At 54.8% G+C, this 13,860-nt stretch overlaps 1 protein-coding gene across 1 annotated transcript in view; it reads left to right on the forward strand.

The window, feature by feature from the left end:
• KIF6 (kinesin family member 6) overlaps positions 1 to 12,604 on the forward strand; it is a gene marked incomplete at its 3' end in the record, with an annotated part of 392,136 nt that extends 379,532 nt beyond the window's left edge. Inside the window, 6 exon segments of the mRNA XM_080665124.1 lie at positions 1,515 to 1,558; positions 1,561 to 1,700; positions 4,278 to 4,375; positions 10,063 to 10,152; positions 11,508 to 11,614; positions 12,543 to 12,604. Coding sequence (XP_080521250.1) covers positions 1,515 to 1,558; positions 1,561 to 1,700; positions 4,278 to 4,375; positions 10,063 to 10,152; positions 11,508 to 11,614; positions 12,543 to 12,604 — 541 coding nt within the window.
• Positions 12,605 to 13,860: the final 1,256 nt, after the last annotated feature.

Consider the following 13,860-nt stretch of genomic DNA (forward strand, 5'->3'; position numbering starts at 1 on the left):
GGGCTCCACGGAGGCCTGGGGCTGCCCTGGGCTGGCAGAGGCCGTGCCCACCCAGGCCTGGAGCTCCTCTATGAAGTGGGTCCAGCTGCTGGGTCCTGAAACAGCTGGAGAGGGGCTGCCTCTGAGCAGGCAGATGGGGTGCATGAACCCCGGGCTGGTGAGGTGGAATGAGGAGCAGAAGAGTACCAGGAAGGGAGAGCTGGAGGCTGTTGGCACCTCCTCCCCCCAATCCTAGGCTGAGGCTGCAGGAGCAGCCAGTCCTGTCTACTGCTGCCACCTAGGGGAACCAAGAGATATGACCACGGGGGTCTTCCACCTGCAGCTTGGCCCACTTCCTTCCTGTCTCCTGATCTGTAAGGCATCCTGAGAACATCAGACCCTCCTGCAGCCATTGAGGGTCCCCAGGTGGTTACAGTTATAGAGTGAGCACCCTCAAGCACACACAGACATGTGGCCATTACCGACACAGCATGGTCACAGAGTCTTGCTAACACTCCAGCCAAGCTCCTTAGCTCATCCATTCCTTTATGCGTTCAACAAATGTTTGCGATCTCCTCCATGCTGTGGAGAGATTTTGGGGAGACCAAACAAGCCACCTCCTTGCCCCCAAAGTGTCATTGTGACACAGGCCACTCCTGGGCTGGTTAGGCATGCACCCCGAGCACACCCTACCATCCTACCCTCCTGAGACTTGAGAACAAGATCCCACGCAGCCGATGGCAGGTCACTCCTGCCACATCCTCCTTCCGAAAGCTCACACTGCACTGCCCTCTGGACAGTGGCCCTCCAGGCCCCGGGTTCACTCCCCTGTTGTCCTCTTCCTCCCTTGCTCTGTTTATTTTTCTAATTCCTTTCAATCCATCCCTGTGTCTATGCTGCCCCAGTCTTGTCCCCTTGGTCCACATTCCCAACCACGGGGCCCTCTCAGAAGTCAGGGTATCTCTGCAGAGAAATCCTCATCTACTTCCTGTTGGACAACCTCTGACTCTGTGGCCTGCCCAGCACCCCCAGGTGCACGAACAAAGGTAGTGCCACTTTGGGGCCTCGGCATGAAGGTGAGGCAGCAGAATGGGAGGCTGTGAAGACTGGTTCTAGAACAGAGAGCTGGTCCCCATCCTGGCTGCTCTCTTTATTAGCTCTGCACCACAGAGCAAGTTACTTAACCTCTCCAGCCGGAGGTTTCAAATCTGCCAGGTGGAGAGGAACTGTGTGCATCCATAGGGCTGTGCAGAGGGTTAAGTGGGTGTGTATATGTCCAGGGCCTGCAGCAATGCCTGCCTCTTCGCAGTGCTCAGTAATGGCAGTTACCACTCTGGGAGACGGGCCCTTCATCTCACACACAGGCCCACGGGCCCACAGGACAGAAACGCCGGGCTCTGCTTCCCTGTGGTGGGTGGGAGCCCTGGCACCACACCCTGGCCTCGGCGGGCAGCGTGAGGGTCCCAGTCCTATTACCAGCCCAGCACTGTGAGGCCACGGAGGCACAGATCCTGCAGCCAACAGCCCATCCACAGCCCTCCCTCCTTCCAGAGACTCTCAGGGCTCCTGCCTGATGCCCCTGCAGGTATAAAACCATGTTCACGCGCCTGAAGGCCCTGAAGGTGGAGATCGAGCACCTGCAGCTGCTCATGGACAGAGCCAAGGTGAAACTGCAGAAGGAGTTTGAGGCCTGGTGGGCAGCGGAGGCCAGCAGCCTGCAGGTACAGGTGGCCGCAGGGCCCTCCTGGGGCTGGGGAAGGGCAGATGTTGTGCATATCCTAGGGGAGCCATGGAGCCACCCCTCCATGGCAGTGGGGGAGGGGCAGACACAGCCCCCTGGGGCTGCCAGGGGAGGAAGAGTGGGGTTTCAGCACACAGGCCCGCAGGCTCTCCGCCTGCCTGGTGTGAAGCAAGCACTTACTTTGGTAACAAGGAACTCAAGTGATCTGGGCTCATTGTTTCCTTGCTCGGTGGCTGTCACATGGAAAGGTGGGGAGTGGAAGGTGCACGCCCCAAACTGGTGGATCAAAATGGGGCTCGCCACCATTGCATTGTGTGATGCTCTCCTATGATATTAACAACACTGATTGTTTTTTCTTATTACAATGATATATATTATAAAAATGTTACAAAATTCTCAAAAACACAAAGGAGTAAAAATCACCATACATAATCCCACCACTTAAGGAAAACCAATATTATCATGTTGGGTCATATTAATATCACATGACTATGCATATATATTCATGTTTGTATAAAACTAGAATGGTATTGGTCTCCAGGTGTTGCAAAGACATTTTTACTTAATTACAGAGCATGACTGCTCTTCCACGTTGTGATTTCTTCGCCAGCATCCTGTGGGCCGGCACTATTCCATCACATGGATCTGTTTTAATCTCTTTAACTAATTCATTGCTTAATGTTTAGGTCATTTCTAGCATTTCACTGGAAACACATTTGCAGAAAAACCTTTGCATATTTGCTGAACAATTCTTAAAAGTTCCCTATCATATAGTGAAGCTAAAATAATCTGGGGGAACATTAGCTCAGCCCCGGTTCCCGTTGTCCTCGGGCTCCCTGGCCGTGGTGCAGGGAGTGATGACATGCACATGGTCGTGTCACCTGCACAGCTGGCAGGCCCGCAGGGACCATCTGACGGAAACAAAACTGACCCAAAGAAGCTATTTGCCCCGACAGCCAGGCAGCAGCTCCCAACATGTTCCCAAGTGGCCATAGGGGCCGCTAATAAAGACTCTTTAGATAAAATTAAACACACATGATGACAAAAAAAAAACAACAAACACAATAACAATAAGACTGAAATACAGTTCTCAAAGTATTTTTAAAGCAAGGTTATGGTATAATAATATGTACAGCACTTTACAAATGCATTCATGAATAAGGTCTAGGGCAGGCCCAATACTTACTATAATTTCTAAGAAATGATGACCACAACATTTCAAGATTTCTGTAACTGTAATGTGATACGATGATCTCTGTGATTTGTACTGGTGATGAAGTCGCTGGTACTGCTAATACGATGGTGGTTTGTTGTCTACACTTATCACTGAAAAAAATGCTAAATTTCAGGTAGAAGTTGGGAAAAATAAAGATGTAATTGGTTCCCATCCACGTCCATGGTGCCCCTGGATCTGCCTGTTCCCCAGGAAAGACCCCATCCTGGTTCGTCATCAGGAGTGAGGCGTCAGCCACTGCAGCACCCAAGGGGGCTCCATGGCTGAAGAGGGGTGAGGGACATCCCGTGGGACTCAGGAGTTGTCCAGGCCGGCTGACAGGGTCCGACAGTCTATGACTTACAGAGACAGTGGAAGCCAGGGAGCCAAGTGTCGGCTCCATGGGTCCTCTGTCCACAGACGTCACTCACACAAAAGGGGCCAGGTGACCGCAGCATGGATGATGGGCACCCTGATGCCAGGAGCTGGCTCTGAGCAGTTTCATAGCCTGCGATGTACCCAGGTGGGCGAGGCCGATGCCTTAAACCTCAGCAGGATGTGGGAGGCGATGAGAAACTCCCGCGACAGTGTCCTGGGGGACAGGGAGCAAGTGGGACGTGCCCCCTGCTCTCGTTCTCAGGGAGCAGCACGGGCACTCTGCCAGGGCCCAGCAGAGCTGCAGCTGGAGCCCTCCCAGGACCCTGAGTGCAGACGCATGGTTCCAGGGCTCACGGTGGAGCTGTTTCCCGCACGAGGTGCTCGGTGGCGTCCTCCCGACTCGGGCCGCATCTCCCCGTGACTGGGGATGCAAAACCAGAAAGGACTTCAGAGAACTGTCAGATCACATTTTATTTTATTTTTTAATATATTTTTATTGATTTCAGAGAGGAAGGGAGAGGGGGAGAGAGAGAAACATCAATGATGAGAGAGAATCATTGATGGGCTGCCTCCTGCACGCCCAACACTGGGGATCGAGCCCACAGGCTGGGCATGTGCCCTGACCGGGAATCGAACCCTGACCTCCTGATTCATAGATTGGCGCTCAACCACTGAGCCACACCGGCCAGGCAGATCCCATTTTAAACATTGTTTGCTAACTGCAGGAAGCACTACGTGCTCAATTTGGAAAACTTAGCCCAGCTCACACAGTGCCTGTACCCCGCCTTCCACAGGTGATACTTAGGTGCCGGTCACTACAGTCATTCCTGTGTCTACATTTATTTTCCCACTTATGTCATATACACCAACTTCCATAGCTAGTTCTTTCTCCTTAAGAACTAAATCAGGGCCATTTTCCCATCATCAGACTCGGGCTAACACCGTGCAACGCTACTTGGCCCACAGGTGGACTCTCCAGCAGGGAACTCACTCAGTCACATGCAGCCGCTCCCACCCAGGCCCGGATCCCAGCACGAGAGGCCCCCGCTTCTCTCTAATCAAAGGTAAGGGGAGAGCTCGGCTGACAGGGTTGGGGCGGCACGAAACGGTTTCCCACTGTCCTCCTCGCCACCCAGCTGCTCTGAGGTCTCTGTGGGAGGAGCAGTCACTCTGTTAAATCATGTGCTGACACCAGGCAGTGGCTTCCCAGCTTGTTTGGGCGCCCCCCCAAACCCGCGCAGTCCTTCTCCAGCTCTGATGCTGCAGACCCACTGCCATGGCAACAAGAGAGCCCTTGACCCCACAGGCCCTGGTCCAGCTCCTGAGCAGGGAGAGGGGTCGTCAGTGGGAGGGCAGGGTGGTGGGGAGAGTGGGTGTTGGTGGCAGGACAGAGGGTAGTCAGCCTGCCAGATGCTGGGAACTCTGGTAAAAGGCTGTGAGGACAGATGCAGGCGACGCCCTGAGGGTGAGGACGGCCCAGAGCCAGCCTCCACATACGCCGCCTTTGAGGGCAGGTTTCTTCTCGCGCCACCCATGGCATTATCTCTCCATCCCCACAGCTCAGGCAGTACAGCCAGTGCCATGTGCCCTGGCCACCTGCAGCCCCAGATGGACAGCACCCCCGCAACAGAGGCCATGTGGCGGCGGGGGGGGGGGGGGGGGGCGGGCTCGCTCCGCCCACTGGGAGCGGCCCTGTGATGGGGTAAAGGGCAGCGGAGCTCTCTTGTTGGGGAGAGTTGGGGGAGGGGCTGTCAGACAGTCCCCGTGATGGGATGGGACGGGGTGGCACTCCATCTCTGGCCTTCTTCTCAATAACCCAAACCCCAGTCAAGTCATGAGGAAAACAGCAAGTCCCGTGGAGGGGCGTCCTCCAGGACCCCCTACCCCCCCACCCCCCGCCAGTCCTCAGGGCTGGCAAGGAGACGGCCACAGACACAAGGAGCCTGAGCAGATGCGGCGACTAGAACCGGATGGGACCCTGGAGCAGAAAGCACATTCCAACAAAAAACTGAGAAAATCTGGCCCAGCCAGTGTGGCTCAGTGGTTGAGCATCGAGTCATGAACCAAGAGGTCACCAGTTCAATTCCCAGTCAGGGCATATGCCCGGGTTTCTGGCTCCATCCCCAGTAGGGGGCGTGTGAGAGGCAGCTGATCAATGATTCTCTCTCATCATTGTTTCTATCTCTCTCTACCTCTCCCTTCCATCTGTCCATCTCTTCTTTCCATGTGACCTCCAAGGAGTCCCCCCAGTTGAGACTTTCCCAAAGGGTATGCTGAATCCTCCTCAGAGCTCTTCCCAGCAGCGGGCCTTGGGCAAGTCAGCTCCCTCTTTGGGATTCCCTCTCTCTGTAAGATGCATCAGGGTCCCTCCGACACTATTGTTCTATGAACAGCTGACTGTCCCAGTGCCACCGAGGAGCCGCTGGAGCGAGAGAGCGAGTCTGCCGGCTGTCTGTACCCGAGTCCAGCGTGGCCGCTGCTGATGGACTCGGCGGGCAGGACCGCTCCTCCGCTCCTAGGGCTCTGGGAGAAACCCAATTCCATCACCTCCTGAGGATGCGCAAAGCTTGCCGGCTGCACACACTAAATTCACAACTCTGAATGGCCACCCAGGAGGTCTAATTGATATAAATATTGCTTATTAATCCTTATTACGAAAGATAATAAGTTCGGGTGGCTGGTATGTTATCTCCAGAACAAATATCAACATGAGAAATGAATTCAGTGTCAGGCTGCTTGGTCAGGAGAGGGGACAAAAGTAATTTGTAACATGAGGGATCAGAAACCAGGCTATGGCATTGGTGCCACCGGTGCAGCTTAGGGACTAGAGGAGTGATTCCCTCAGCAGCCCCAGCCTTCGCATGGTGCCATGCTCCTGCCTGAGCTGACCATGGCAATGGGCTGGGCGTCTGGACTTCAGGGCCTTCTCCACCACGGTGTGATCATCATGCCCTTCTGCCCAGCCCACATCCAGCTCCGCCCCTTCCATCCACTCCCCACCTGCACAGTTTGGCACCTGTGAACACTCCCTGGCATCTTAGAACAGGCTCTGCTGGGAAACCATTGAGTCAATGATGCATTTGTGTGTCAATGACTTGGTCTTGTAAGGTTTGCTACAGCTTCCAAGCTGACCTGGACCCTTCTCTTCTTCTCTCCTAACTCTCCCTCCACCCCACCCACACCAAGAACTTCAGTTCCAGCCCTGAGAATTGGCCTCTGTTCCCTAAAGAAGAGCATGCAGAGCCTGCCACCTTGTGGCTGCCTCTGGTCCTGCAGCTGCCTTCAGCTGGCCCACACACCTACTCAGTGGAGAGGCTCTGGGATGCTGGGAAATACCAGTAAGCAGCCCCGGCTCTGATTTCCTTCCCTGCTTGCTTGGCCCACTGCCCTGAACCTGTGGAGGCAGGCCCAGGCGAGAAGTCCTGCTGCTGGGAGAGGCGGGAGAGGCTGAAAGCTGCAGCAGAGGAAGAGGCTGCACTCATGGGTGGGACCACAGGTTGTCAGGCCTGTGGAGTTCCTTGGACTCCGTGCAGATGTGGCAGAGCTGGTTCACCTGTCTCGAACCCTGGCCTGCCTCGGCCTGAGTGTTCCCATGTGTAAAAGGAGGGTTCTGACCGGGAGACTTTTCAGGCCTCTTCCAGCTCTGACGTGTGTGTAGGCAGGACCCTCCCAAGGCCGGAAAGAGAACCCCATCCTGACCCTGACATCTGGACAAGCTTTCGCCTCTGGCCCTTTATCTCCCAGGGGGTGCTCCTGGGATCTGCTATTTGCAACCAAGAATCCAAGGCCAAGCCAATATACCAGGCAGCCTAGTAAAATGGGCAAATTGCATGTGCGTGAGCTGTTGGATCTGACGCTTTGCTCAGGAAGCACAGCGCTGGTCAGCTGGGGCCACCTAAGGGCAGTTGGTGTGGCCAGGGATAAGCCACTCATCCCCAGTGTGCTCCCACCGAACACCAGAGGGGGGTTCAGTTAATAAAGCATCGTGGTGACAGCAGGGATTCCGGAGCCTTCGAGAGTCATGACTGGGTCCAGATTCAACCACTGACCAGCTGGGTAACTTTTAGAATTTTTTAAACTTTTCTAAGCCTCCGTTTTCTCATGTATACAATGGGGATAATGAGGCTATTGGGAGAATTGAGTAGCACAACATTTGCAGAGCACATTCCCAGGACCTGGTGTGCAGATGGTGTCTATGACTGACATTTGTGATCTTCGTTGTTTTTGTTCAACTTGCATACCCAATACACGCAATACTCCAATATGAAGATTAATGTATAAGCCATCATTATGGACAGAATGTTTGTGTCCCCCAAAAATTCATATGTTGAAACTCTAACCTCCATGTGATGGTATTTGGAGATGGGGGGTCTTGGGAGGTGGTTAGATCATGAGGGTGGAGCCCTCATGAATGAGATCAGCGCCCTTACAAGAGGAGGCCAGAGAGCCCGCTCATGCCCTTTCCATGGAAGGACACAATGAGAAGTCAGCAGTCTGAACGTAGAGAGGGCTCTCACCAGAACCCGGCCCAGCTGGCACCCAGACCTCAGGCTTCCAGCCTCCAGAACCGTGAGAGATGAATTCCCATTGTTTATAAGCCACCCGGTCTGTGGCACGTTGTTATGGCAGCCTGCCCTGACTCAGACAGGAATGGGTACCAGAAGTGATGCTGCTACAGCAAATACCAAAAAGTGCTGAAACAGCTGTGGAACCAGGTGATGGGTGGAAACTGGAAAGCTTTGAAGTGCATTCCAGAAGAAGCTGAGATTGTCGTAAAGGGACTTTTAATGGGGAGGGCTCATAATGGACAGAGAAGAACTGTGGAGAAAGCTTCCATCTTTTAGAGAAGACAGGCTGTTGGTAGAAATTGGATAGTAGAGGCCATTCTGATGAGATCTCGGGCAGAAATGAGCGTGCTATTTGAAGAAAAGGCAGTTCTAGTAATACGGTGGCAAAGAACTCGGCTGAGCTGTGTTCATGCTCCAGTGTTTGTGGAAGGTCCAATTTACAGGTGAGGAAACTGGATATTAGCCAAGGATATTTCTAAGCAAAGTGTGGAAAGAATGGCTTGGCCCCTCCTCACTGCTTAGACTCTAAGCCTTAGAGTAAAATGTAAAAGTCATGACTTGAAGGTGACCTTATTAAGCAAAAATGACTAGAATATACAGATCTGGGGATTCCTCCACTTGTCCATACTGCAAAAACTAAAGAAGTGTCTCCAGAAGAGAACCCCATGGTGCAGCCGAGCGACCACAAGGAGATGAGTGTGGTCGGCCGGCCCACCAGGAGCACTGACAATGTGAGCTGAGGAGGAGGGGCAGGGATGGGACAAGGCAGGCTGCTGGACTTCCTGGATTTTACAGGATGGCACCACAGCACTGCTCTGCCGTGAACACCCACCATTCTTCCAGCAAGAGGAGAGTGACCCCAAAGGCCTTTCAGAGAGCCTCAGGCTGCCCCTCCGTTTCAAAAGGAGGGCTCACCGGCTTGCTTTCCACAGGCCAAAGCTGGGGGGAGAGGGGGGACACCCAGCGAACCTTGAGGGCATGACCCCTGCCCAGCAGAGCCTGGCTGATCACCCCAGTGGGACCAAAGGGCGGATCATCAAGCCAAAGAGGATTATGGTTGAGCCTTAAGATCTCCTGGTGTCGGCCTGGCGAGGATTTAGCCTCCTTTGGGACCCATCACTTTCCTTGTTTCCTGTTCTCCCTTTTGGAAGGGGAACGTCTATGTTGCGCCTGGCCCCGCACTGTGTCTTAGAGGCATGTGGCTGGTCTGGATTCGCAGATTCACAGCTGGAGGGCAGCTTTGCCTCAGGATGAATCGAGAATACCTCGAGTATCACCCAGAGCGGATTAAATGCGATTCAGATGAGACTTTGGACTTTAGGCTTAGTGTTGATGCTGGAACAAGCTAAGATTGGGGGAGAGGGGGGCTTGTGGGATGGAATAAGGACATGAATTCAGGGGCACCGGGGGTGGGATGTTACAGGCGAATGTGCCTCCCAAACTGTGTATGTTGAAACCTAATCCCCAATGTGGTGGTACTTGGAGGGGGCCTTTGGGAGGTGATTAGGCCCTGAGGCTGCAGGCCTCGTGAATGAGATCAGTGCCCTGATAAAAGGCTAGAAAGCTTGCTCACTCTCTCTCCCACGTGAGGACACAGTGAAGAAGGCTCACAGAAACCGACTGTGCTGGCACCCTGAACTCAGACTCCCAGCCTCCAGAACTGAGGAATAACTTCCTGTTGCTTAAGTCCCTCCCCACCCCCCACCCCCCAGGCTGTGGTTTTCTGTTCTGGAAGCGTGACCTGACTAGGACATTCACTACAGAGGGTTCTTGGCTCCTGGCCTAGTCCGCTCGGGCTGCCCTAACCAAACACCCTACAGAAATGTATTTATTTCTCACAGCCTGGAGGCTGAAGAAACCCATACCAAGGTCAAGAGAATCAGAGTCTGGGGAGAGCCTGATTCCTTACTCTGTCGTCACATGGTAGCAAGAGCTCTGGTCTCTTTTTGTCTTCTTATAAGGATACCCATCGCATGTTGGGGACCCCACCTTCATAATTTCATCCAAACCTCGCAAAGACCCCATTGCAAACACCACAATACTGAGGGTTAGGGCTTCAATATATGAGTGTTGAGGGGACACAAAGATTCGGCCCATACAGCTTGTAACTACAGACCCAGAGTTTGTTTCTCTCTGGTAAACCTCTTCCCCTACCTTCTCCTTTGTGGGTTTGGTTTTTACAGTGGCGTGAATGCCAGGAAAATCCTGCCCTCGCCTCGCCCCATCCTGCCCAGCCCGGAGCAGACGGATGCTCGTGCCTCCCTGGACGACAGGTCTGTGATCGCCCCCTCTCATGCCTGTGACTGCCCCAACTGTAGGCCAATTGTGTGGAAATCATCAGTCTGCCTCCCCCACAGCCTGAGGAGCCTTGTCCAGTGGCTGCACACAAAGCCCAGGGCTGGCTTCTGCTCTGGCACCTGAATCCCCGGGATCGCTCACAGATGCCGCCCGGCGCCGGGGTTTTCTCCCAGGGTTGCTGGGGTCCTATATGGATGCTTCCTGTCTCCTGCGAATATATGTATGGGAGCCATTAAAGGAAGGAAGAGCCAGCCCAGGGACCATCCCAACATGGGCCGCGAGCCCCCACAGAGTCCCCAGGCAGGGAGGACAGAGTTGACACGCCTGGCCTCCGTCCTGTGAGCCATTCATTCCAGGCCTCTCCCTGGCGCCTGAACACAGTGGATCAGGCCTCTCCCAGTGCCCGCTGTGCCCTCTGACTAGAAGGCCCCCATGCCCTTCTTCATCTGACAGGTGCCACTCTTTGCCCAAAGTGTCCCAGGGTGAACTCCACAGAGAGGACGGACAGCCCCCCACCCTGCTCACTGCCCCCCTGCTGTGACTCTGCCTGAGCACTTCTGGCTGAGTTTCAGCTGGAATTCTGACAAACGACTACTTGTGATAATGAACACCTTATTACACATAGGAGGGAGAGGGACTGTCACCTGCTATGGAGCGACAGGTGTGCGGGTGGAAGCTTGGCAAAGCCAGGAGAGCACGTTGCTCTGAATTTTCTTAAGGGAGATTTTATATGGAGAAGTTGGATGGAGAAAGAGGAGGGAGAAGGCCACATATGTCCCTCCCTTCCTTCCCAAGGGGATTTCCAGTACTTCTTACAAATCTCATTGGTCAGGACCTGGCCACCTGGCCACATAGCTGCAAAGGAACCTGGGAGATGTAGGTTTTAGATGTGCAGCTTACTTAGCTAAATATTATGGCTCTGTTTTTAAGGAGAGAGGGGAGAATAGTTATCTCTGCCTCAGGAACAACTGGCTAAGCTGTGGTGGGGATGGGGACACACTGGGGAGACATCCCAAAGCATATGGCATCTAAATTGGGTGCTGAAGGAGCTAGGTCCCAGGTCAAATGGGCTTTGTTCAGGTAAGCTGGGAAATGAGGGAAGAGGGGGGTGTGATGAAGGGTGGAGAAGGTGGTGAGGACATGACACATTTGCATGCAAAGGTTTGCTGTGGCTGCTGCACAGATAAGGGGGAAGGGGTGAGGAGGAGGCGATTTGTCCTCATGGCCTCCTGGGTGACATCGAGTCATTGAAAACGAAAAGCACTTGGGAAAGGTAAGCGCTGAGTCCAAACACAAGGTGCAGTAAAGTGTGGCATGTGGTTGTCCCCAGCATCCCTGAGAGGCGCGCCTCGTCCGTCCCTCTCACCGGAGACAGCCAGACGGATTCCGACATCCTGGCATTCATCAAGGCCAGACAGAACGTTCTGCAGAAGAAATGTAAGTGCCCCTTCCTCCAGGGCCACAGGGCCCCCACCCCACTCTGCTCGCCAGGGGAAGGCTGGAGCCACCAGCGAGGCCGGAGGGAAGCAGGAAGTGCCCTGCACAGTCCTGAGGCCACGGGACTGGCCTGGCGCTCACCTCCGCGTGCCCGGCCTCTGCATCCTGGAGAAAGCCCCACGCGGCAGCATCAGGAGCCCCCAGACAGGCCAGAGGGTGGGCAGCCTGGCTGCTCCTGCCCAGCTTGGCAGAGCCTCTCTCCTCTTCCAGGTGGTCAGCTCCCTTTGCCCCCTGTCCCCAAAGCCAGCGCTCCCTGGCTCGGTCCTCACCACACAGGAGGGCTGAGTGTCAGCCTGGCCCCTGTGGAGTCCCTGGCTGGAAACCCAGTTCTCCTGCAGGTGTGGCCTCGCCAATGAGGTGTCAGTGTAAACAGCACTTGGAGGCCCAGGCCTGGGAACATGGAAGTTATGGAAAAACATGTGTGGCCGGTCAGACAACAGGGAGGGAAAGAGCAGGCCCTTCCCGCCCTCCTCGCGGAGCCACTGTGGACAGGCCTCTCCTCCCGCCTCCCTCTCCCTGAGACCATACCAGGCAGGCTTAGCGTCGCTCCCACGTCAGCAGGCTCCTTGGTGGATGAGAGGCAGACCTGAGGCCATCATGACTGACGCCGGCCCTGAGGGCCTGCACTCAGCTTCCTGACGACTCTTGGCCATTTGGACAGTAGGAGGTTGGCATGTGGGTGCAGCACCCCGAAGAAAGGGTGGCCTTTGCCGTATTGTGCTTACCGGGATGGCAGCCCACTTATGTCCCATCTTCACTGGTAGGGTCAGCACCATGGGCACCTGGCCAGGTCCTGTCTGAGACCTCAGAGTCCACTCTGCCAGCAACCTGCTGGGGCACCGTGACCTCCCCACTGGCTTCCTCTCAGCCTCAGTTTCCTTGTCTAAAGAGAAGAAGGAAAAAATTGAATTTGGATTCGGTGATCTCTGAAGCCCCAACTATTCCCCATATACTCTAATGACATATCGGACACTGAATAGTTTGCACAGCCAGTCGGTAAATGAACACGGTAGTTACTGGGCTTCTCCTGTGTGCCAGGCACTGTACCAGGGCTGGGCCCTGGCAGTGAACAAGACAGAGTGCCCTCGCTCTAACTGACTTAGCTCAGTGGATAGAGCATTGGCCTGTGGACTGAAGAGTCCTGGGTTTGATCTGGTCAAGGGCACATGCCCAGGTTTCAGGCTCCATCCCCAGTAGGGGGCATGCAGGAGGCAGCCAATCAAGGATTCTCTCTCATCATTGATGTCTCTATCTCTCTCCTTCTCCCTTCCTCTCTGAAATCAATAAAAATATATTAGAAAAAGAAAAAGACAGAGTGCTCTCGACATTCCAGGAAGAGAGAGGAGACTGATGAACACACCAACTAGCACCTAGATCCTGTGAGGTGCAGATGAATGCTACGAACCAGCCAAATGCACATTGTTGCAGAGAGTAACAGGGAGGCTGCTCTTCACTGGGTGGAGGGGTGGGGAGGCTCCCTGCGGAAAGAGCTTTACCCTGACAGCTGAACAATGAGAAGGGAGTAGCATGGTGCTCGTGAGTGAGCTGTCCCAGCAGAGAAGCAGAAATGAAGAGCGCTGAAGGGAAGGAGCTTGGCTTGGCCACAGGTGGCTGGAGGTGAGCGAGGCAGCAGGGCCAGATCCAGGGTCTGTGTGGGGGGCCTGGCTTCTATCGCAGGTGCATGGGGAGCTCTCTGAGGGTGTGCCCATGGGCGGGGACATGACTGCTGCTTTGGAAAGTCACTCTGGCTGTCGTGCGGAGCCTGGGTTAGAGGGCCAGGAGGAGCGATTGTCAGGCGCCTGGGAAGGTCCAGGCCAGGTTGAGGGCAACCTGGACTCACAGCGGACTGGATGTGGGTGGGAGGGAGGGAGGAGAGCCTGGGGGTCCCAGGCTTCTGATCTGAGCAGCCAACGGGACGGTGGTGCCATTTTCCCAGCGAGAGAGGGAGGGGAGTCCGGAGGACGTCGGAGCTCCGGTTGGCCCATTCGGAGTTCAGATGTGTGTGTGTACCCAGAGGAGATGAGAAGGCGGCTGCACTTGGGGCTGGAGCCCGGCGGGAGGTCTGGGAGATGTGGAAAGCGGGGCACTGCACTGCGTAAAATCCCTCGTTGCTGACAACGAACCCCAGGCACAATGGCATTTAGAGGTGCAGCCAGAGACCCTGAGAGGGCTCACAGCGAGGCAGG

Source organism: Plecotus auritus (assembly GCF_963455305.1).
Source record: "Plecotus auritus genome assembly, chromosome: 4".
Classification (NCBI taxonomy): domain Eukaryota; kingdom Metazoa; phylum Chordata; class Mammalia; order Chiroptera; family Vespertilionidae; genus Plecotus; species Plecotus auritus.